The sequence below is a fragment of the Copidosoma floridanum genome, unplaced genomic scaffold (assembly GCF_036245765.1).
Source record: "Copidosoma floridanum isolate Cflo_tuat_1 unplaced genomic scaffold, Cflo_Japanese_pri ptg000004l, whole genome shotgun sequence".
Lineage (NCBI taxonomy): Eukaryota > Metazoa > Arthropoda > Insecta > Hymenoptera > Encyrtidae > Copidosoma > Copidosoma floridanum.
This window is the reverse complement of record NW_028321881.1, coordinates 18,603,266-18,629,883: the sequence shown is the minus strand read 5'-3', so window position 1 is coordinate 18,629,883 and position 26,618 is coordinate 18,603,266. Positions and strand designations below refer to the sequence as shown.

The 26,618-nt window shown below is 36.2% G+C and overlaps 1 protein-coding gene across 1 annotated transcript in view; it reads right to left on the bottom strand.

Moving 5' to 3' along the window:
- LOC149375756 (uncharacterized) overlaps positions 1-19,897 on the bottom strand; it is a 115,620-nt gene extending 95,723 nt beyond the window's left edge. Inside the window, exon 1 of the mRNA XM_089597635.1 lies at positions 19,718-19,897. Within this exon, the coding sequence (XP_089453761.1) occupies positions 19,718-19,730 (13 nt within the window). The 5' untranslated portion in view covers positions 19,731-19,897. The remainder of the gene's footprint in view (positions 1-19,717) is intronic.
- Between the last annotated feature and the right edge of the window lie 6,721 nt (positions 19,898-26,618).

Genomic DNA, 26,618 nt, shown 5'->3' with positions numbered 1-26,618 from the left:
ATCAAGTTTTTTGATTAATTCATGCAGTTTTTGTCGGATTGGGCTGAAATTCGACCAATAGCTTCGTCTTTTATGTCATACGTGATGGTTTAAAATCTGTAAGGTTTTCTCTTTTAGAAAAAAAATGGTAGTCGTTTTAAGATTGTACTTTCAGTGAAAAAAAATAGTTTTTTGTATAATTAATAATTTATGTATAATAATAATATTAGTGATGTGAAAGACAAAGTTGTAGTAGTACTTAAAATACAACTTTTTTGTACTTTAAATTTTCGTCTAGGATGTAACCTAAACGGTCTGTGAGCCAAAAAGTGCTTAAAAATCACAAAAACATAGTTTTTCCCCATTTTACTAATTTGCTTTGTACTTTAAATTATGATACTAAACGTAACAGTTATAGATCTTATTGAAATACAACTTTTTCGTGTAAAACATTTTTACACAAGAATGTAACGCACACGTTTTATGAGCTGGAAAGTGCTTGTAAAATGAATAAAAAGTCGTTTTCTCTTATCCAACTTTTTTGTTTTGCACTTGAGATAATAAATTAAACGTTATAGTTAAAGTTCCAGTCAAAATACAACTTTTTTGTGTAAAACATATTTAGTTATAATATTAAATTTGTGCTCTAAATCACAATAATGCCGAAAAATGGTAAATTTATCATTTTCTTCTATCTAACTTACTCGTTTTTCGTATTTACATTTCAGATTACTAAGTTAATGTAAAACTCATAGATCTTAAAAAAAATGTAACTTTTTTTAATCAACATTTATGTCTGTGAGGTAAATTAACGCCATAAATCGCGAAAAAACGATATACTACTAGCTTGTTTAGCATACATACGATTGACACTCAATGCACAGTCAAGGACGATAATCATTGTGTTCTAAGGCTTTCTTTTTTTCATTCCGTGGAAATGTGTACATTTTTTACCAACCCTACACCGAACAGTACAAACTTTTTACACAGTATAGTAATAATAGTAATATATTCCTTCGTAACAGTCGTGCCTTCAATGCAAAAACGCAGTTTTGCATGAATTTTACCACTTGTTTTATTTACCAACATATTATTTTGATAACCATTAATATTATTGAGAAAAACGATGTGGGGTTAGAAGGAAAAGCATGCCAAGGTGGCCATGCACCGATACGACATGCCGCGCTACATAAATTAATGTATCTTTCCCAGTAATAATAATTACTCCATTAATTAAAAACGTGTTTTTTATATAAAAAATTTTACGTAGAATACGATGGTTGTATTAAATAATCGTTCAATTTTGGGGACCATAATTGAATATTGATTGAAACATTTAAATTGTGGATAACAATATGAAATTTTTTATAAATCTTGTTCTAAATATTTTTTTCTTATAATGTACTTTACTATCTTCAAAATAAAAATTTACTGTAGTTTAAAAAGAACCGGAGTTATAAGTGTTTGAAAATGAGTCTCCAAGTCAAAAATCACGAAACTCTTTAATTTTGAACCCCCTTTATCTAAAAAAAAAATCCTTGAGTAGGTATATTTTTTTTCGATATAGAACCCATTAAAAAATTTTCAAGCAAATAAAAAATATGTCAGTCAGATTTTGCCTCAATCTGCCCGGTTCGTCAAAGAATTAACCATATGTAGAATAATAAATATTTTTTGCTAATTTATCTAAAAACACATTAAACTTCACACTTATGTTTTAACTTAAAAAAACGTGTCTGTTAAGCCCTTTGCAAAGTATTCAATGTGATTTATGATATCACATCATATATAAGGTAAGATAATAAGACCTTACAAGAGTTATCATGTGAGATCACATATAATTTGTCAGATGAGGTCTTATTATTTGAGATGTCTTGTAAGATACTTTGCTCTCTATAGATTGCCCATTTTTATGACGGGGCAAACTGTATGTTGACAACAAGCAACGTCATGTTTAGACCTATAAGCAAACATGGAACTTCAGTTGACATTCCAAGTAAAAATTAAAGTGTGCTATCCAGCCCAACCACATAGCACAATAGAAACAACTAAGCCTGGCCACACGTAGAATTGTAATGCAGCGCAGACTTGGACACAGATTGGTCTCGAGCTTTATCTGACTTTTACCTATAGTAATAGCCAACATTTATCTGCACTATTGTTAGTAGACGATTCCAGCATCGTATATATTGTATATGTATAATGGTTATGTATTAAGCTCTATGTTTTTGTTTAATGAACAAGACGTGTCATTTTTTGTTACTGATGAAATAAACACAAGTAGTTTTTTTGACACCCTGTTTTCAACTTTATGAATATTTATCATTTGCATTTAATACTATGGAGGTTAGCAGTTTAGCAAGCTTAGCTCAAAGAGCGCTAGGAAAAGTAGCCCCCAACCTATGGGATTAGAGCTTTTCAGATTACTAAGTAGGCTCTACCCTCTAGCACAATCTTTGAGCTCAGCTTGCCAACTTGCAAGCCCTATTCAGAAATTATTATTATTAGATTAAAATAGTTCAAACGATGACATTTTTTATTTGTTTATTTGTTGTACATTAAATTTCATTATTTGTTTATCATTAAGAGCGTTCGTCACACGTCGATTTTTCTGATGTACAATGTTAAAACTTTGTTTGTTAATGTTAAAACACATATTTGTTATACCATAAAAAAATTTAACACAAAATTTTAGGTCATTTTACTATAACAGTTTTTATACACTAAAATTTTTATAAATCTCAATGGAACATCTTAAGAAAGAAGTACGTAAAATTACACTTATAAGGAAATTATCTGTCAAAATCTCCCAATTTCTTTGTGTTATAGAATACTACTGAAAAATTATCACAATAAATTCTTAGATGAGTCTGTCACGTCCGACGGGAAGATTGTTTTTCGTCTTCTAACCTCAAAATAGTACCTTAGCCTCTTGATTTTGGGTTCTCAGGTGGAAAAATAGCATACGAAACTCGTTCGAAAAGGCTTTTTTACGAACCTCGTTACGGCCTTCACTTTCGGCTCGTGCCGTAAATCTCTCGGTTCGTAAATCGAAGCCTTTGCAAACTCGTACGCAATATACTATTTATTTCATCCATCCCGTACTCGACCTGCAGTTAAGGTTCAGGTTACGGCCAAAAACTTGGCTTATTATTTATTATGTTACCTCGAGCGGTTGGGCAGTTAGTTATTTTGTTGCATGGCTAGCAGTTTTGACGAAGGAGGCGAAAGGAGAGGTCGGGATAGTTCGGACTCGGGAATCCTTTTGCCACGGAAAAAAATAGAGAAATATTAATAAATTTTACCTTAAAATGACTTTGTTATTTTCTGCTGGTTACTTTAGTTTTCAATTTATTTTTAACTTAACACAAATTCCAACGAGAAGAAAAAAAAAGTGCAATTATTATTGAAAGATTTAAATAGTCGTCTTGACAGTGTTGCAGCTCTAAGCTTATCGAAGTAAAAACTATATTATGCTGCACCGTGAGCGTACAAATTATACTACTGCTCTTGTGGTGAGCCGGAAGTTTCTTTTATATAGGAAAAAAGTGCGTAGGGAAATCACATTATCTTACATTGTAAATTAGTTTTACTAGTCAAAATAATTGAAATTCAGCGAAATTGAAAAAATTTAAATTGGGATCCGATTAGGTACCAGGTCAATCGAGATGATTGAGCATTTCTTGGGAATTGAGAGGTTAAAGTAGATAAGAGCGATGTTGTTACATAAAAGCTAGAGAATCATCCGAGGAACAATTTCAGTGTATGATGGAAGAAAAGAAAAGACAAAGTATAGATGTTACAAGTCCATGAGTTGGTTTTTTGATAAAATAAGAAAGGTGTCGAGACTACGTAAACACGTATGTGTAGGTACGTTCGTACGAACAAACAATTTCCAGCATTACTGCATACTTGCGCTCCCCTCACCTCTCTGAACATTCAACCCATTGACTGTGATGAACGTACTTACTTTAGCTGAAGAATAAAGTCTTACTGTCAGTGTAAATCTTGAATTATTAGGCGAAGAAAACTTTTATAGGATTAATTTACACTTACATTATTTTTTAAAAGGAGAGTTCTTTCAACATATGACTGAGTGTAACTGTAAATTTTAACTTGTTATTCAGCGCTATGTACAATACTTATAAGCAATTTTAATATTTTTTTCTGAAATCATGTGCACAAAAGCTCAAATTCTCTAAGCCAGAGACTTAATTCAATCTTTTAGCTGAATTTAAAAAAGAAAATTTTCAAAAAATAAGTGTCTTAGCTTAGTACAAAAAGAGTTAACAAAGAAAGCTCACGGGGAAGTTTAGTCTAACAATCGTATGCGATATTCCCACACTATATATTTATTTTGGTGAAGCTGGCTATAAGCTCTTTATAGCCGCTAAGTACCATTACAGCCTCTCTCTTATAGCCCCCTAGATATTATTCATTTTTTATACTGTTTATTATGTTAGTGGTTTGCAGGAGGAGAAGTTAGAAAATAATTAAAGTATGAGAACAAGGGAGGATACCAGAGGATTGGCAAACGGCCGTAGTAGTACCGTTACATAAAAAGGAGACATAAACAATCTAAAGAATTACAGAGAAATTTTTTATTTACCATTATTATATAAGATTTATATAGAAATTCTAAGAAATAAACTAGAGAGGAAAATGGAAGAAAAAAAGGTGCTACCAAAAGGCCAAGCAGATTTTATGAATCATACGTCTACGATGGATCATATTTTTGTATTAAACTATGTGATTCAGAGAGGAAAAATTAGGTGTTAGAATATATATGCTCTATTTGTGGACTTTTCTACTGCATTCGATACGGTCGATAGGAAAACTTTGTGGTACATTATGATCACAAAGGGCTTTTGTCTAAATTTAATTAATAAAATAAAAGAGTCATACATAGAAACTGAGGTTAGGATCAGGTATAAATATAGGCTTTCTAAGGAACGGTAGATTACCAAGGGCTTAAGACAAGGTTGCTTGCTGAGCCCGGCTCTCTTCTGTATTTATATTGCAGAATTGGAGAAGGAACTAAGGAAGAGAAACATAAGAGAGGTAGAAATTGAAAGTGTTAGGATATGGTCACTGGCATATGCAGACGACATAGTGCTATCAGCTTTAAATAGAGCAGCAGTGATGGAGATGATAGATACTTTGAGAAGCTTTTGCAAAAAAGAGGATTATTTATAAGCTTTGAGAAGGCTAAGATTCTGATTTTTATTATCAAAGGTAATTAAAACAAGGAAAGTTTGATTTTTAAGAAAGGTAATATTAAAGAAGTTGAGACTTTTAAGTATCTTGGTTTTACGTTTAACACAAAGGGCGACTTGTCAGACTACATTCAAAAATTAAAAAGGAAAGGAATAATCGCCGTTAGAAAAACGTAAGGTGTAGGTGAAAAAGTGTGCAAAGAGGTTTTTATTAGAAAGTTAATGTTATTTAATTATCTGGTTAAAAATGTAATGAGTTATGAGGCAGAGATCTGCGGATGGAATAAAATAAAAGATTTTGATAATATTTAAATGGATTACTTGCGCTGGATATAAAGGCTGGGCTTCTGTACACCAAGGTATATAATTATGAAAAAAACTGGAATTGAAAAGATGAGGGTACACTTCAGGTTAAGAGCTTAAAAGTTTAATCATACAATTGCCAGTCAGTGGGAAGACAGGCTCATAAATTCATGCTACAACGAGGCTTTCACGAAGGAATCAGAAGTGTAAGCGTACGTAAATACGAAGAACTTTCTTAACAATTTTGGTTTGAATGTGATAATGTTGGATATATGAAGAAATAGGGGTATAGCCATACGCTGATATCTGTGAGGTATGACGAACAAGTGTTACCTTTCCAAGGTAATACAAGCACATATCTACATGCTCATCTAGATATATATATATACATACTTACGTACGATGTGCATATGTATGTACTTTAAAAAATTTTAATTTAAAATTGTAAAAGGTATAATAAAAATAGGTAGGATTTCAGTTAGAGATGTATCACAGAAACTTGAGATCGAGATCTCCTGGATTGAACTTCGGCTATTAGCCTCTACATAAATTTTTTGAGGGTGGACTGTCTATGCACAGCAAGAACATATGCAGCAAAATAACAACAGTAGTAGGAGTTATCTTGTTTGTAGATCGAGAGGCCCTTGGTTTGAATGTGAGTACCAGCCTATGTATAAATTTTTTTTTATATGGAATATTTACGCACAGCAGAAATAGAATCAGAAAAATAACAAAAGTGTCAAGATCAAAACTTATATCTTAAACTTAGCTATCATGGACTAGCCTGGAATTCAGGTAATACAAAGTACACTAAAATTGCAAATATTCTACGAGAGAACGTTAAAGATGCTACTAAAATTTTTGTAAATGGAGAACTAAAACAAAAGTGGCTTGAAAGATTTGGATTTATAGTCACTAATATGGCGGACTATCCTTCGCTTGAGCTCCCAAGACAGGTTATCACTTGCTCTCATCATAATGGTGCTTACAAATCTATGTGCGCTCTTCATTATGTCAAACGCATGAAAAAGTTTTACTTTCATACGAAATGGGAAGATGATATCGATAATAATAAGAAGCTATACGCGTATCGATTTATGAATAATATATAATTAATTTATGAATAATGGTATGAATAATTTGAGAATAATTTAATCCGTACTTTATAAATTTGATTTTTAAATTTTAGTTTAAAATAAATATTTTAAGGTGGCTCATCACCTTTTTAAAAGTGGAGCCATTTTACTCAAATTGAAATCCATGCTAAAGTATCACTTAACGTATGTACAGTTCAAATTTTAGAGCATGTTGCCGATCAAAATAAAATAAAAAATACATTTAAAATTTGAAATTTTAGAATTGGTCTCATGAGGGATTTCAATTATTTCACCGAAAGTTATAGCTTTTTTAGGCTAAAAGTCGAGCCACATGCTACAAAAACTAGAAGTAGGTTATTTAAATAATCTTATTTTTAATAAAACCGCAAAAATTTAAGGTTGCCGAGCGAAAATAAATATGTAACGTGTTGGAAAGCTGAAACTGCAGGCTAACCTCAGTACGTAACCAAGCGGAATAGTATCTATAGGTATACATATTGAGCCTGCTACTTAATGTTTTCAGGTGTGATAGTCTAATATCACACAAACGGATAGTACAAGGATGATGAGCCACCTTAATAATAATAAGAAAAAAATGTTTTGAGATTTACTACTTTCCTAAAAAAAATCCACTTCTTATATTATTTAACAAATTCTACAGAAAATCAATGTACATATGATATCTTTTAAGGTAAAAAAATTATTAATTGTACTTAATCCGTAAGACCGTATAGTTGGAGCTATCATCTTGAATTCTCTCATCTCTGATTTCATACTTGAAAAAAATAGAGACATACGCACATCGTACGTAATAATTATGTAGATGAGCATGTAGATTTGTGCATGTATTACCTTGGAAAGGTAACACTTGTTCGTCATACCTCACTGATATGAGCATATGATTAAGACTCTCATCCATACGTACAAAACAACACTCTCTTCTACAAGCTCACCGGAGAGAAGGAAGCTGTGCACAACCCCTAGTGCTTTGCATAGAGTCGCGGCTGTCTGCGAACGATCGCTCACGGCAGCAAAAGGGGGACGTGTACTGGATTGGACTTGTGCTGATATCGGCCTAGTTTATCTACTACTTATATGTTATGTAGCGAGAGCGCGTTGCGGTAATTTGAAAAGTGGAAGCAAATATTGGTTAAGCAGCGAGGAACGAATGTGCAAACTACGTAAAGATAAGGAGGGAAAGCCAGAACATCTATCAAACGAGTGTGTGATAGTTCAAGAAAAAATGTTAAGGGAGACCACTGATAGAAAACTAGACATAATAAAAAATTTGAATGACTGCTTTTAATAAAAATGCTAAAATTTGAAAAAAATTAAATAGATAGATTACACGACACTAAAATAAATAGATAAATAATAGTCCTACTAATTGTGATAATTAACAGTTGACATGGATGTAATGTGATAATATATTAAAATAACATAATGTTTAAACACAATAAAAAAGCAATAATGTTGTTAATTACTTTAATTAAAAGTTAAATAATCGTTCAGTATTTTCTTTTTTTTGGGTAGGGGAAGTGTGTCGTAAATAGTAAGATAAAGCAATGTAATGTAAGGATCAAACGATTTAACAATATTAGCATGTAAGATTACCGAACCAAATGTAATTTTTCGTAATACTTATAACTATTTAGAAATAAGACAACGATTACTGTGAAGAGTCCGTTTTCTGTACCATTTGGTTAAAAACAAATAAAGATACAATACAATACAATACTGTTTACTACGTTCTAAGGGACCTACACAAATGCGTAAAAATTTATTTTTTCTTTTACAGGAGTAGTTTTATATGTTAATGTAATAAAGAAAGGTTATACGCCATGTTACCTTATTACTCATTAATTATGAACGTATTGAGTGTAGCGACAGATTTGACGTTTCGAGAGACAACGCTGGTAAAGAAAAGCGAGGTTTTGAGCTTGAAAAACGGATAAGGTATGTCATTACAGCTAAGTGCCAGAAAAATTGTCGTTTTTCTCTCTGGAGTGGTCCCGAAGCCTTTATTCTACATGGAGTAATGATCTTTTCTACGGATGACACGATGGCTTTAGCACCAATGATTGAGGTTGTAACGTTAATAATTTTCGATTGCTTATTTATCAATTAAATAGTGGTTACCTCCAGATTATACATAAAAATAAAAAATTTCTTAATTTTTTACTTTTTGGCAGAGAGCCAAATGAAATTTGTCTGATTGAATTTTTGAGTTGATCGTGAAGCCAAATCTGTCACCCTTTTGTGATCATCCGGTAACGGTGGGAAAGCAAGTTTTTGAGTTAATGATAAAAGAACGTTTAATTGAGTTATAAGTTTGAGTGCTTTTATTCGTTAAAAGTATAAAAAAAGTATTTTGCATTACAAATAACTTTTAATCCTTTTAGTCTGAGATGTTCCTTGTAATTCTTATTTATTTTCAGGATTTTATTCGTAATGGATAAATAACGTGGGTATTTCAAGTATAAGAGACACAAACAAGAAATTTTTTAAAGGTGATGATGTTATAAAGTTGTTTTAAGGATAAATTTTCCTATGTTTATGAACGAAGAAACAGAACAAATTACTATACCAAGAAGAAATTATAATCATGAGATGTGGATATTAGGTATTTATTGTTAGTATACTGAATGAAACGACAGTTAAGCCTTTAGATTTTTGATATAGCGATCATAAGCGTCTTTTTCTTCTTAGAATTCTAGAACCAATTCGTTTGTATGCTTATCAAATTATGATGTAATAATGTTAATTCCAACAAGTGTTAGTTCCAATAGGTATGCAAGCAAATATATATGTTTAGTGAAAAAAACCTATGCAGACTTTACGTGCTTTTAAGACACATGTTAATAACATGGTAGAATTATGCGGACGTCCACGTAACTCCTAATTTGTCCGCATAATTACCCCTTCAAACATATGATTGTTCGCATAATTCACCTTTCCCAATTTGCATCGCAGAAAGCCTGGATAATTCTATGAGATTTTTCTCTGTACATTAACTTGAAATCAGCTGTACAGATTAGATATCTAAAAAGATGCTTTACTGCGTTCCAATGATCTTGAGTATATGAAGAATTAAATCTGCTTAAAAGTCTAAATGCAAAAAAGATATTTGGTCTTGTTTATTGACTCACGTGCAGTAAAAAACCTATTGAATTTTGATATGGAATCTGTTATAAAATCTGCAATTCTTCTTAAGATGTATCTGGATTATATGCGCTTGATTTATTTAATATATAGCTAGTAGGTAGAAGGGTACGTGATGGATTTTCTTGGTCGATGTTGAATTTTTTGAGCATGGAAAGTATATAATCTATTTGATCTGAACTTATTGGATTTATTACTTGATTAACTGTAACATACACGCTTAAAAACTTTTTGACTTAGCCTAGATCTTTAACAGCAAAATATGATTTCAAGGATGTTTTAAATTTGATTTGATAGTTCTGATTGTTTGTAAAAATCAACATATCGTTCACAAACACATCAATTAAAATAAAACAATATTTAAATAAATAATAATAAATGCAGGTATCATTTTTTGATTGAATCAGTCCATGTGTTTACAACATATTGTGTAATTTGGAATTTCATACTCTGTTTCCTTATTTTAAACCGTACAAGGCTTCATGTAATTTACAATCCTTATTTGGCTGATTTTGATCTTGAAAACCTTTGGACTGCTCTAAGTAGAGTTCTTGGTTAATTCTCCATGGAGAAACGCCGTTTCAATATCTAAACGGTGAAATAATATATTCGAAGTCCTTGATGCTACAGCTATTAAGAGGCGTATTGGACAAAACGTACTACAGGTACATAGGTATGCTCATAATCCTGTCCTCTTACTTGACTGAAACTTTGGGCGACTAATCTGTCTTTGTAGATAGTTTTACTCTGTGAGTCGACCTTTTTTTTCTATACTTGTATACGCACTACGCTCCAATGAGTTTTCGACCTGCTGGTAGGTCAACGAGAGTTCAAATCTTATTTCTTGGATGGACATGAATTCACGGAGCATAGCCATATGCCACAGATGTTTTTCAAGGCCAGACATTGCCTCCGTGTTACTTGAAGGCTCAATGATATCAAGGGTACCCGAGTAGCATACATAGTCATCCAGATATTTTAGAAGGTTGGGTAGTCTTGATGGACAAGGTTTATTAGGTGGTTGAATATCTTTTTCAGCCTCATCAGCTTCGTCTTGCCGAACTTCTTGAGTATCAACATCCATTTCCTCATTTTTAACCGGAGATTGCTGTCGAAGTTAAAGTTGAGAATACAGGGGTAGAAAAATATGTTTCGGATAAGGCTTATTTTCTGGCTCCTCAATAAATGTTACATCTCGAGCTGAAATTATTTTCTTCTTTACACCAGTAATAATCAGTTTACCTTACCTTGAGTAAACACAGCACTTTCCTTTGAAGAACTTCACATCAAAGCCTTTGTTGGTTGAAATTCTAAGTGAGATAAAATTTGAAGCAGCTACGGACACATACATAACAGCTTTGAAATTCAATACGTTGTGTTAACTGTTGGTCTTCAAGGTCAGCTGAATCGAACCAATGCCATGAGCAATCATTTTACTTGTAATTGTTACACCTATTTTTCTTGTAGAGATTTCTTGGAGATTTTTAAACATGAACTTATCATCACACATATGCTTTGATGCTCCAGAATCGATGAGCCATTCACATTTGAATTCTTTGCACACGCTTATTTGATCCGCGCACATGCTTATTATTTCTTCGTCGGTATCAGAATCTGATGCTTCTTGTTCCTTGCGCACTTACCCAGCACGCTTGTTTGGCTTCTAGCATTCCTTTGCAATGTAACCAATTTCATTACAGTTAAAACATTAAACTGCGGCTTTTTTGTTCGGTAAAAAATTAGAATTTTTCATTCTGTTAAAAAAGGCTTTTTTTTTGTTTTGATCTATACCGAAAAAGCATGTGAGTCACCTTGGCTCAACACACTGCCAGCCTTGACTTCCTGAAGTGTTTTAGACTTGACTAAATCAGAAGTTAATTTCTTGCCGCAACTTTTGAGCACCATAACTAAGGGCTTATATTCTTTTGGTAAACCAGCTAGCATGATAATCGTGAGCCATTCGTCTGAAATAACCATTTCAGCGTTTTGGAATTAATTGGCACAAATCATCAGTTTGTCTACATACTTCTCTACAGACGCACAATTTTCAAACTTTTTAAAACTAATTTATTTAAAAAGACTTACGTGCCTCATAAACAAACGCGTCCTTGAGCTTCTTCTAAACATTATGGGCTGTTTCGGCTGTCTGTATGTGTGTTTATAGGTGTATGGCTCGATAGCTAGAATTAACCTCAAGTGTGCTCTGACGAGTTTTATATCGTCCGTACTTAACTGCCCGTTTACTAGAGCTTCGACTGCATCCTGGTAATGATCAAGGCGAAGATATGCCTTAATGGCAAACACCCACGTGTAGTAATTATCTCTACCACTCAGTCGCTCTATCGACTGACACGTGCCTTTGTCCAACATTTAAACTTTTACATTTATCTCTAATCAAACCTAGACTTTATTAGACAGTAAATTAAGGGTTTAATGTGCATACAAAACTGCTCTGGAGGTTCAGTTTTACGAGAAAATTTCTCAGCAGCTCGCTCACACTTCCTCAGCCCATAACCTACAGTTATGATAACAGCAGAAATAGCATGGGAAAAATAAAGAGACACAGGTTAACGTGTATAAAAGGCATGGTACTTTATTACTTCGGGGGCACGAACTAACTGCTACTAGTAGGATAGAATTAGTGAAAAACCATGGTTAATTTTGAAAAATTGCTATTAGCGCGAAAAAAGCCCCCCCCCCATGCCGCGTGGCTATTGATCCACCCCAGAACTGCGTTCGTATTACTTCAGAGTGAAGCCACTAGGAAGACCATCGCGTCTCACAGCATTAATGTGCTAATTCGCCACCATTTGCTAGAGGTGCCAATTCTCTCGAGTCCTGAAAAGGACTTGGGGTCCCTAAGGATCAGCACCCTGTCTAGCGCTTTGTAGCAGGCCGCTAACCTAGCACGCACCACTAAAAGCTTGATGCTTTCCCTTGCTGATAGGTAACAAGTACCCTGCGCAGCGTGGGTCCACATTAGCCTGCCTTTCAACTCAAGGCCTTTTTGCCTCATTTTCGTTCTGCTTGGGCCTAACCCCTGGCCTCTTCTAGCGCTTTTTTTAATGAAGGGCGGCTCCCACTGCCTGTTTCGTGCTTGTTGTCCGTCGTTGGGCAAAGGAAGCATCGTGCTGGGCCTGGACACTCTTTCTTCCGGTGGTTTGAGCTTCCACACCGGAAGCAAAGCTTTGATCTGTTATCTTCTCTACAGTTGCCTGAGACGTGTCCATATCCCAGGCATTTGTAACATCTTGTTACTTTAATTCTTTTTCGTATTCGGCAGCTTACGAAGCCAACTCGTAACCTGCCTTCCTCTTCTACTTGTCTGGCAGTTGCTTCGTCCATCTTTATCAACGCCAGCCAGCCTCTGTCCTCTGGGATTTGGCTTTAAGAGAGCTACTTCTGGCTCCTGTTTCTTAAGTCCAAAAGTCCTAACAAAAGCCTCTTTGACCTCATCTTCTTCTACAATAGCATCTAGGTCTTAGATCTCTAATGTCACTTTTTTGTTGTTCATTTTGACAGTACCGTGTACCGACTTTTCAATTTGCTGTGAGAATGCAGTAGCATTCTCTACACCTTTGGCCTTCATAAGTGTGTCTCCTTTTTTGTAGTGACAACACTTTGGACTGACACATTAGCCTTATCAGGGTCAAAGTTCGCCTTCATCGTCCTCAGCACCTTTGCAAAGGTCTGCCCTTCGGCCTTCTTCACTACTACTGTTGCTGTCGCATTCACTTTTTTCTTCTGGCTTGTTTTTTCATTCAGGAGAATTTCTTCTTGTTTGCCACTGCCTGTTTTCTTTTTCTTTGGAGGCATGGTTTGTTGGCGTTTCTCAGGGCTGTCCGATGGGCTCCTGTTTCTTTTACTTCGTTCTATTTCCTTTAGGGCAGAGTTCAGGATTATTTTCTGTACATGCCGTCGAAAATTATCTCGCCTTTGTTCCCTCCACTTTAGAGATTTGAATGACAACTTCCAAGCATTAGCACACACTTCTTCTTCATGAAGAAAGCCTTTTTTTAGCACCTCTGCCTCTCAAAGGTTTTTAAGCGCGGCTTTGAGCCCATTCTTAACAGCTTTCGCTGTGTTGCCGTACTTATCGTTGATTAATTGTAGCGTCTCTGTAATATCTTTCGTTGCTGATTGGACTTTATCAGCCACTTGCTGTCGCTTTACTCTGAGCTTAGTACCACTTTCTTCTAAAAAGGCAAGCTCCTCCTGGGTCTGGTGGCTAAATACTGACACGCTGCTGTTCTCGGTGTCGTTGGTGCCTATGCTCAACAGACTTCCTCTTCGTCCTTTGTCCGTTAGAAAGGGCCATGGAACATTAAGCAGTCCCTGATGGCCATGAGACACGTCTTTGTGGCCCTCTTCCCCCCTGAATCCGTGGGGCCTGCGACAGTCACCCGGGCTTTCACCGGATCGGAACTGCCGGCGGATATCCTCAGAGAGGTTACCGCCTGGGGCACAAGTTTTTCATCGACGTTTTTCATATTGGCATCTTTTTTAATGTCGTACTGACCCGCGAGGGCCAGCACTACCCTTTTTTCTAGAAATAAGTATTTGGAAAGGGTTAAAACCAGGGCAGCGGCCCTATCTGTTACCAGAGAGGACCGCTACTTGCTCAGGCCGGCCGGGAGTCGCCACTCCCCCTCAGTCCCACTCGCGGAGACTGTTCTGGCGTTGAGTAACAAGTCTAAGAATGGTGTTCGTGTGTAATGTACGTATATGTTGGTACACAACGGTCATTCCAGCTAGACGAGCAGCACCTTACAGTCCCACGGCCGCGCAGACAACCCAACAAAACGAGCTGGCGTAAGGCACGAAGGTGCTGCCATATAGCCTCCTCAGTGGTAGTTAGCCTAGATTAGTCGGCCCACCACGTCTTTTTTGTTTATGAGGCGTACAGCCATATCAGATGTAGTTACCCAGACTTACCTGGGCCTCATCATCCGGCTTAACCCACCGCGGCGCCAGATGGTGACGTCAGAGGTGTCTGGAAATTACTCACCCTTACTACTAACTACAACTGACAACACAGTAATTTGTAGTGTTAAAGATGAAATAGACCAGCTAAGTGATGCCATAATATTGTTAGCAAATAATTTACACCCATTGTATAGAGGTAAAATGATTAAAGAAAATAACGAGTTGATGCAAAAAATTATTGATTTTAATATCTCACATTTTCGCGATGAAGGAATGAGAAGTTACTTTGATTTCTGTGACAACGTTGGAGTGTTCAGTACGTGTAAACTGAATGAACCTATATTGTTTTAGCGGTCCTGTGAAACAAGACACCCAGAGTTAGCTAAGCTTGCTTTAAAAATTTTTTAAATACCAGCTTTTTGTTGTACAATTGATGTTGAAGAGTTCCAGAATAATTCAATTACTTCGAAAGAAGAAAAAGCTAGTGAATTGTATTATTTGCTTAATTGAAATAGCTAATGTTTATTAATAACTATTTATTACTTTTTGCCGTTTTTGTTTGAACTAATTTAGAATCATAAAAAATTCTTTATATTGGTGTATGTAGTTTCAAAATAAGTATTTGTATTAAGTTGTTTAAAAAATTCAAAACTATACGTAACTTTACTATTAAATAAAGATAATTGTCACCTGAGATTAAAAAATAATGATCTCACATATAATTAAGTAAATGTTTATAGATTACGAATTTAAAATTTGTTAATTTTGACAACGACATGTAATCTGTATAATACAAATATTTGTACTAAGCTTAAAACAAATAATAATTTTCTTCAAAAATACTATTTTAAGTGCGTTTTATCATTTAATAATTCAATCGAATTACATAAGGTTTTTAAATTAAACTTAATATTTCATCATTCAAATAAAAAATCGTTTAAATAAAAATGTAAATATTTCAAAATCACAAAAAACTACAGTAAGTAATTTTTTTGTTTTACATTAGCTTCAAAGATATAGTTTTTATCTAGACATTGATTTTGAAAAGACAAAGTAATTAATTAATGTCACTATATATAATGTATCTGTTAAAATCTCATTTTGTTTGAACTATTTCTATAGTTTCATGCCATTTATTTCTATGAAAACGTGTCAAATATACTTAATGCGAATAATATATCTATTAACTGTAGCAAAGCGTGGTTTTGATTCAGGGTGGGAAGAACTCGTCGGGAAAGAAAGCAGCACCGATCGAAGGCTTTTATTTAAATAAAGGGTTTATTTAAATATACATCGGATATAAGTGGACAAAATAGAATAATATTTGAAACAAGTAGGCAAAGTATAATGGGTATAGGCAGGCACAACCACTCGCGACGAAAGACGGCAGAGAAGTACTGCAGCACTCCGTGGGGGGGGGGGGGGATTGACCAATCAACATTAACCAATCACACCAATAAAGTAAAGAAGCTTTAATCATGCACGTGACATTCAATCTTCTTCGACAGGAAAATAAAATCTTGTCATTGCTCTTTGATTGACTGGTAATTAATTAACCTTCAAAAGTTATTTCTTATAGTTTGCTATAAGCTTGCTTTAGCATTGATTCCATGTTTTTAATTATTGTTATGATTTTATTGCAAAAAAATTTTTCGTACATAATAGCACGGGAATCAGAATTATGGCTGGTAAGTTTTTTTTCGTTAAATAAGTACAAAGCAAAGTTCATTATTTCATTAATGTATTGCATCTCGTTCAATATCAAATTGTAGATTTTCAAGAATTGGATAAATTACTCGCTGATTTGTTTTTTTGGTGTAACATTCCATTTAGAATCGTGGAATCAATTTATTTCAAGAGATTTGTCCATGCACTCAACCCTTTATTGGGATTCCAAAAGGTCACGTGACTCTCACGATATGTAAAGTCACTTGGGGGAAAAATAACACAGGCCTTATAGGTGCAATTACATTTTTATTTTTTTTACACCTTCAACGATTGTAATATGATAAAAGCCTTCCAATAACATATTTTTGAGGAGATGACAATACCTTAGCTATTTTTTCCCAACTCAGTTAGTCTTTTGCAGTTTACAACTTTCCTTTGAAAGTGCGAGAACGCATATTTAACCTCTACAAAGTTCTCCCATTCCCGACTATACATAAGACAACAAGCGGGATTTTGGTAAGGTTAAATGTGCGTTTTCGCACTTTCAAAGGAAAAAACTAATTGAGTTGGAAAAAAATAGTTAAGGTATTGTCATCTCCTCAAAAATATGTTATTAGAAGGCTTTTATTGTATTACAATCGTTGAACGTAAAAAAAATAAAAATATAATTGCATCTACAAGGCCTGTGTTATTTTTCCCCTAAGTGACTATATATATATATCGTGAGAGTCACGTGACCTTTTGGAATCCCAATACCAAACACTGACGAGGAAAACTTTATTAAATTTTATTCTCAACATCAGATTTACTGAATTTGAAGAAACTGTTCTTAACATTGAGCCCAAAGAAACTGTACTATTGTTAGATGGATGGAAAAATTCAGCAGCAAACACAAAAAATGTCATAGCAATGCTACGTCTATTGAATGTATTCATTTAAAGTCTTAGAATTTTCGTAATTGTGATACTGGGCAGGCGCTAAGCGAAGTTGTAAACGAGTGCATAAATATTGCTCAAGAGAAATATAATTTGACCATATATGCAGTAATAACAGACAATGCATCAAATATGATACGTAAGGGTAAATTAGGTAATATTTGGCACGTAACTTGCAGTAGCCATAGTGCTAATTAATTGTGTAAATCTCTGATTAACGATTCACTCTCTAAAAATGTAAATAAACTTCTAAAAGAGTTAAAATCTCCACACTTGGAGTCAAATTGTAGCAGCCAGAGGGAATCGTATGGTTCTTATTGGCGAGACTAGATGGTGTAGTCATAGGGATGCATTTCGACGATGTCTCAGAGATTTGGAAGTAATGCGTGAAGTTGCAAATCAAAATCCTACCACCTTATCACCAGAATCTGAAGAGTTATTATTTAATCCAACTTTTGAAATGCAAATAATATATTATATTTCAATACTTGATCCAATATGTGAACTAATAAATACTTGCCAAAAATCTGACTGCAATATAGCTATTGCAACTGAGCTTTGGCTCAAATTAGAGACTCCAGCTGATAACGATGATCAACAACGCATGATTCAAGAAAGAGTAAAAAAGGCTAATAATTATGGTTTGGCAGCAAACTTTCTGCACCCAGAGTATCAGGGAAGACGGTTTGGAAATGACGTCGAGTATATCAATTTAATTAATGAATTTTTAAATCAAAATTCAAACTATATCTGCGCCCCGTGACGAAGCCATGCTACGACCATCTGTGGTTAATTCGGCAGTCTAGAGAGGAGCTTGGTAGCGCCCCACTTAAGCTTTCTGATCAGGCTAATGTAATGTATATCCTGTTTGTGAGCTCAAACATTACTATATTCTCTGATATAGTGTTTGTGCGTACTACATCATCCAGCACTTTAGCCACAATGGACCCAATGGATCCAGACTTGATTCATACAATAGATAATTAGATCCAGACTTAATTCATTTATTGGATCAAGTCTGGATCTAATCATCCATTTCCTTTAAGATCTTTCTATTCGGGGCAGTCTAAACCACTGTACTACCGTGGCAGATGATGATGGTTATAGATAATCTATTTTTCTAGATACGATTAGCGTTGGATAAGCGGTCATTTTCCTTCTTTATCAAATCCGAAAATTGCCGTAATGTTAGTGGTTGTGATAAAATTATTATAAAATACCAACTGATCGCAAAGTTTCAACTAGTTCTGCTTTTGGGTGGGGGTCTATTTTTTTAAAGGTCTATTTTCGAGTAAAAAATAAATTTAATCCTGCCACAAAAGGCACTTCTAAGCAACAACTTTTTATTTTCCATCAGCTAGTCTAGGTTGCGGCTAATTAATAAAATTAACAACATGACACAGCTTTTTTTATCGCATTACTAATTTTCACCTGAATAACGTATAACAAAATTGTTGTGGATCCCTACAAATCATGAGGTGTCTAGTAGTGAGAATTGCGGCTGGTTCAGATTATCTACTAAGTACCCTCGGGCCTCAAGCCTCAGTCTTCAAATAAACGATTTTAAAAAATTATTGTTTAAAAAAAATACTTTCAGAAATGTATTAATTAACTAAAGACTCAATTAACATGTATAAGACTAGAGAATTTCCTTACTATTTCATATTTAAAAAACGTTGCAGCATTTATCTAACTTGGACTAACCTTGTAAACTCTAAGATCATCTATGGTATTAATAAATAAAACATCAACGGTTAGTCCATAGTTGTTACTTACATTAGATAGTTAAAAACCTTCTCTTAAATATAGCGTAATGCAAAGTTTAATGATCTATCAAAGTTTAAAGCACCTTCTATACTGTCTGTTATTGGACCACTGATCCCCAGTTATCACGGAATCTAAATTCTACTGTAAGTATTATCACTGTTGAGTGCTAAAGCATAACCTGACTTGTATAAGTCTTGTATACATTAGCGGAAGGTATTGCATTTTAAAACCCACATTAATATGAGTTTTTATACTTGCAAGTGCAGAATTTTTACTAATCTTTGAATACTAATTGTATGACTTACAAGATAAAAATATTGATGAGTAATTTTTGGTCAAGTTTACGTAAAAAATAAGATCACTCATTAATTACGAAAGTTACAAAAGATTACAGGTATAGATTATTCACTGATACAGAAAGCATAAGACAAATGAGGTACTGTAAAACGTCTCATATTAGCTGAAAATGACCTGGTTAATGTACCTGTTAAAATCACGAGGAGTTTATGGGTTTCAAATCATAACATTAATATAAGGTATTAATTCGTAATAATTGTTTTAAAATAAATACATGTTATCTACTTCTGAGTTCTCTAGAATCTAAGAGTAAATGAAAGTTGCATTAGAAATTATTTTTGCAGCAAATAAAACCAATTAACTATACCTATGATCGACATTTTAGTTCTGTTAAAATATCTTTAGTAATAACGAAAAGTAATTTAAAAGTAATATTTATATAAGTATTTAATATTGAATATACTATCACATAACTACTTGATCACTTGTGTACTGATACATTTTTTTTCATTCGGTCAGTCGATCCTTCGGTCGGCCCATGATGCCACTCAGTTTCCCTAGGTACGTTATATTTTTTGATCGGTCAGTCGGTCGGTCGGTCTGATACCTGCAGCAGGTACATATGTATTCGAGGTAAGACTTGTGCGACAGGTTTTAGGCTGCAGTCACATGGAGCGCAATAGAGCATGCAGGATAGAATTGTTTCCGTAAGCGTCTGTGTTGAGTGTATTGCGCTGCAGGATAGCCCTATTGCGCAGCGCAATAGACTTGACACAGTCTCTTACGGGAACAATTCTATCCTGTACGCAGTGTTGGGGGCAGGATAATTTGTCCAGCCCTCAGTGACTAACTTCAGCTCGCCCAATACCAGTTTTCATAAAAATTGTCGTCAGCTACGTTGAAGCAGTGCTCTTAAATGTGACTGGCAAACTTGCGGGAAATTCAAATTGGCTATATGCAGCAAGACGCAAGACCCCAGATAACTCGACAATATTTCATACACCATAACTTGATAAATTAATCCTAAGCTATTTAACCCAATAACCCAACGCGCCCAAAAGCAGTATCACAAGCTTTATTAATTAATAAAATACATTAAACAATAACGCAAGCGCCAATCCCCGCACAACCCGGAGCGCTTACTAGCCGCTTTGTTTATTAATTGAATAAATAAAATAACACAAGCGCCAATCCCCACACGACCCGGGGCGCTTACTGGCCGCTTTAATAATTAAAATGATAAATAAAATAACAAAAGCACTAATCACCAATCAACCCGGAGCATTTACTGGCCGCTTCGTTTATTAATTGAGAAAAAAAAAAAATACAAGCGCCAATACCTACACAACCTGGGGCGCTTACTGGCCGCTTTGTTTTTTAATATAATAAATAAAATAACACAAGCGCCAATCCCCGCACAACCTGGAGCGCTTACTGGCCGCTTTGTTTATTAATATAATAAATAAAATAACACAAGCGCCAATCCCTACGCAACCCGGGGCGCTTACTGGCCGCTTTAATAATTAAAATGATAAATAAAATAACAAAAGCACTAATCACCAATCAACCCGGAGCACTTACTGGCCGCTTCGTTTATTAATTGAGAAAAAAAAAAAAATACAAGCGCCAATACCTACACAACCTGGGGCGCTTACTGGCCGCTTTGTTTTTTAATATAATAAATAAAATAACACAAGCGCCAATCCCTACGCAACCCGGGGTGCTTACTGGTTGCATTATTTGTTTAAAGAAAGCATTAAATGATAAAAAAAGTCAATCGCAACTAGAAAGTGCTCTTTATAGTTTGGTGATGGGCATTCGTGTTATTACTTTATAAATTTTATTAATTTTGAAAATCATCATCTAGCGCTCCGGAATGTGTGGTGATTGGCACTTGCGTTAACTATTTTTTTAATTAGTAAACAGAGTGGCCAGTAAGCGGCCGGGGTTGTGTGTTGATTGGCGCTTGTGTTATTTTATTTATCATTTTAATTATCGAAGCGGCCAGTAAGCGCCCCGGGTTGTGTGGTGATTGGCGCTTGTGTTATTTTCTTTATCATTTTAAAAAACAAAGCGGCCAGTAAGCGCTCCGGGTTGTGCGGGGATTGGCGCTTGCGTTATTGTTTAATGTATTTTATTAATTAATAAAGCTTGTGATACTGCTTTTAGGCGCGTTGGGTTATTGGGTTAAATAGCTTAGGATTAATTTATCAAGTTATGGTGTATGAAATATTGTCGAGTTATCTGGGGTCTTGCGTCTTGCTCCATATAGCCAATTTGAATTTCCCGCAAGTTTGCCAGTCACATTTGAGAGCACTGCTTCAACGTAGCTGACGACAGTTTTTATGAAAACTGGTATTGGGCGAGCTGAAGTTAGTCACTGAGGGCTGGACAAATTATCCTGTCCCCAACACTGCCTGTACGCTCTATTGCACTTCAAGTGACAGTAGCCTAAGTGTCAGTTGTTGCTTGTCGCTTGTGGCCTCCCAATCATAGAGATATAAGGCTAGAGTGCGCTAGAGGCTGAATACAGCGATACGGTAAAAGAAAGAGATGCTTGCCAAGTGTCCTCTCTATCTCTGTCTACCCGAGCGCTGTGATTGGCTGATGTAGTAAGTACCGATGTAAGATGTAGGCTAACAGTAGCCAATCACAGCGCTCAGCTAGAAAGAGATGGAGGGGACACTCGGTGACCATCTCTTTCTTTAATCGTATCGCACCCCCTTACGTACATTAGTATTATTAGCGCACTCTATCTTATATCTCTATGCTCCCAATCAGAAAGTTTAAGAGGGCTTCATATTGGGCCTACATTGGTTACCCAGTTACCTATGTAGGTCAGAGGTCAGAGCGCGCGGTGGCTCAGTTGGCTAGGTCGTGGATTGGCACACGGGAGACCGTGGTTCGATTCCCGGCCACTAAGCCAGTGCGACTTTTTGGGCAAGTACCTCTGTGATTTTTCACATGTGCTTTTTCACCACGCAATGCTCCTCGAGGAGGGTTTAGGCGATCTCCTCGCAGCAAAATTGCTTAATTTTCCCCTACCCCCCTCTTGTAATGGGAGGCTTCCCATCCCTTTCCTTGTCCCTCTCCCAAGTGCTAAGTGCCCTCAGTAGTGCGCTTATTAAAAAAGCCGGACGTAAAGCACTATAGTAAAAAAAAAAAAAAAAAAATCCTATGTAGGTCCAACCAGGGCAAATACATGGAGGTACATGGCGTAGTGTAGTGGGAGATCATGTGGGGCCAATATTGGCATCCCAATTAACTTATAAAGGACAGAGTTAGAAAAATAAAGAGAGGTGTAAAAATAAAATTTAATAATTAATGTAGGCCACGCATATAAGTCTAATTCGTAATGACATTCATTAGTATAATTTATTTGCAAATTACTCTCATTATTAAATACTCCCACTTCACTGATTATTCCACGCTTCAAAACTTTATTTACTCCAAACTCTCAGCCACTTTTCTCAACACATTTTGCCACGACCTGCCCCAGCGCGAAGATATCAACACGTACGTCTATGCAGATGACGTCGCGGTCAGCTGCACGTCAAAGAAAGACTCTCGGTGCACCACCCTTCTCAATGAGCATATCGTCACTCTACATAACTGGTATAGTCTTTGGAAACTGGTCGTAAATGAGGCAAAGACTGTAGCCATGCTCGTCTCCTGAAAAAATCCAAGAAAGAAACTGCAGAAGATAAAGGTAAACGGAGAAAAAATCAACTGGAGCTACTCTGCTAAATACCTCGGCGTCACGCTAGACCGTCAACTTACGTACGTTCGTCACATCAACTGCACCCGCGGCAAGGCATACGGAGCCTTCGTGCCGTTAAAGCCCTTCTTCAGCAACAAAGCAGTCTTCCAGAAGACCAAGCTTCGCACCTTTAACGCCATCATCAAGAGCATTAGCACCTACGCGATACCTACGTGGGGCGCTGCTAAGGAAAACCGACTAAAGGGCATCCAAGGCCCTTTCATGAAGATACTAAGGTCGGTCCCAGGTATTCCCTGGTACATCAGGAATGCCCAGATCATCAAAGAGTTCAACATCGTCCCTTCACAGCAGCCCCTGTCCTCGCGTCTAGAATCCGCGCCTCTATTACGGACCACCCAGACCCCTATAGAGACATGAGGATAGAGTGCGCTAGAGGCTGAAAACGGTAAAAAAAAGAGATGCTTGCCAAGTGTCCTCTCTGTCTCTTTCTACCCGAGCGCTGTGATTGGCTAATGTAATAAGTACCGATGTAAGATGTAGGCTAACAATAGCCAATCACAGCGCTCAGCTAAAAAGAGATGGAGAGGACACTCAGTGACCATCTCTTTCTTTAACCGTATCGTACCCCCTTACGTACATTAGTATTATTAGCGCACTCTATCCTTATATCTCTATGGTCGCCGCACTCGTGAACATTCCACCCGGTCGCTTCGACCTTATAAGATGTCCCTGCGCTCTCGCTCAAAACCCTGAAGACCCCAACAACACCCTAGGTCTTCAATCCCCCCTGCTTCCATCGTGTTGGTTAAACTTCCAACTTTAAATACCATAAGGATTAAATACTAACAATGATGTCGGAATTTGTTAAAAAAGAACAAAGTTTAAATATATTTAAAATATATTTACTAATTATTCAAGTGAGGACAATGGTGTTAAACATTAAGTGAACGTCGCTTCACATATGCCCGAGCAAACAACACACAATAACAGATTTCAACTTAATTGACTAGCAGGTACGCTACGCTTGTACGGACGGTTATAGGTTAGACAAATGCACGCACAACATTGTACAAGGGAATCAAAACCCTAACTCGCACGTTAGACAGATATGCACGCTCTTGGAGCAACACTGAAAGTTTCGTTACGATTCCACGAAACGACAGGCAACTTACACACAGATAATTGTACGCAGGTCACCGCAAGTCCACACACAATGCCACACACACACACATACAGTGGCACAAACCACTTTTGCATGACGCGACTCGCAATTGTTTATGTAAAACACTGATGTAATTACTGAGGCTAGTAAATTAGCGCATACGCTTAAATTGCTGCACAATTTGCCTTGCGGCTCTAAATACCTGTGACGTCGTGGATCAGCCGCTCCTGGTAAAAGTACAGTGCGTGGTCGACTGTAGAACAGCTCGTGGTCGACTAGAGAACAGCTCGTGGTTCCCTGGAGAACAGCTCGTGGTCGCCTGGAGAACAGCTCCTGTAATAGGTGGGGACGAGGACAGCCCGTCCGCAAGGCAAGCGTAGTTGGAGGTCAGCTCCTTGTTAGCAGCAAGCCGTGAGGTTATGCGACCACGTTAGAGAGTATACTCTATAGCTCCATGAACAGCACGCCAAGGTACTCTTTCACTCTGATATACAGTGACTGACTGCTTGGCCAGCGTGCTACGAGTTTTCGGCCTCTCCCTCCTTTCTCTCGTTCTCTCTCTCTCTTCCATTCCCCTTTTCCACTTCCCTTGCCCTACAACTGCCCTTCCTTCCCTTTAGGTTACTAACCATGCAACTCCAACACATCGGACGCATCTCCATAACCTCACTGAATAACCGCGACTTCAATTCGTGCGCTCCCCTCAGGAGCACCCAAACTGTCCACCGTATCCTGTACGGCCTCAACCCCTATACAACACGTACACAAACCACAAGTACCCTTCCAATCACACAATACACAGCGTACTCACACACCTCTTACACACATCCAAGGACATGCACCTAATTTAAGCACTTCTAACTCTATTCCAGAGCAATGCCAATACACGAGCTTTGCCCAGATACGTAAGCGCCCCTTCTTTCATCTCTTCGAGAGCGAGTCGGCCTCCGAAATTCTCCGTTATTTTCCTTTTCTCTCTCCTCTTATGCCCTTTTATCTTCTAGGGGAGTGGTCCTCATAGACCTGTTCCATACGGGGAGGTTCGTTTTTAGTCGGTAGGCACACCGGGTGAATCCGACACTACCGCTGGAATAGCCGGGGTGTCTATGAAGATTTTCTCCTCCCCACTCCTTCAAACATAAAAAACAATAAACGCTATTCTGTGTCACCCGTAATAATTTGTTAAATAATGGAATTGAGTAAATCTTCGTATTCAATACTAATTATGAGTAATTACTGCTTTACTTTTTAATACACACATACAATCTGCAATATACACAGTTATACAGCTGTCCCCAAATATATATATTGTATTTGTTGTATACGTATTTTAGGGGTTGTACATACATAGGTCATTTAAATTAAATTAAAGATTTTTGTTCATAAAGGACCCTTCACATTAATAATATCAGACTCATCACACAAGTCACCTTAAATCTACTCAGCCGATAGCAAATCTGTACTTTGAGCGCGCGACTGCAATTTTTAGCTTTTGGAACACTACAAAAGCATCGATCCAGGCGCACGTGCACCCAGCCTTTTGGAATACTCTCAATAGTATTCCATTTTGGTTAAGAGTTTTGTTAGTATTTAAGAAGTGCCATATAATCTATCTTATAAGCCAACCACAACCTACATCAATAGATAGAAAATAAAAAGTTGCAACGTAAAAGTGCCATTTGCGGCAAAATTAGAAAGCATCTTGTACCCGAAAATTGACCTTATAAAAATTAAAAAGATATTGTAATCATATCTAAAATCGTGTCTACAATTCGGATTTCAAAAGGTCACGTGACTCTCACGATATATATAGTCACTTGGGGGAAAAATAAAACAGGCCTTGTAGGTGCAATTACATTTTTATTTTTTTTACACCTTCAACGATTGTAATCTGATAAAAGCCTTTCAATAACATATTTTTGAGGAGATATAACAATACCTTAACTGTTTTTTTCCAACTCAATTAGTCTTTTGCAGCTTACAACTTTCCTTTGAAAGTGCGAAAATGCATATTTAACCTTACCAAAATCCTGCTTGTTGTCCTATACATAGTCGGGAATGGGAGAACTTTGTACAGGTTAAATGTGCGTTTTTGCACTTTCAAAGGAAAGTTTTAAGCTGCAAAAGACTAATTGAGTTGGGAAAAAATAGCCAAGGTATTGTTATCTCCTCAAAAATATGTTATTGGAAGGCTTTTATCGTATTACAATCGTTGAACGTGTAAAAAAATAAAAATAGAATTGCACCTGCAAGGCCTGTGTTATTTTTCCCCAAAGTGACTATATACACTACGAGAGTCACGTGACCTTTTGGAATCCCAATACCTTATCTATTATGTTAGATGAGTATTATAGATAAAATCAGCGTTAGATGAGCGTTAGATGA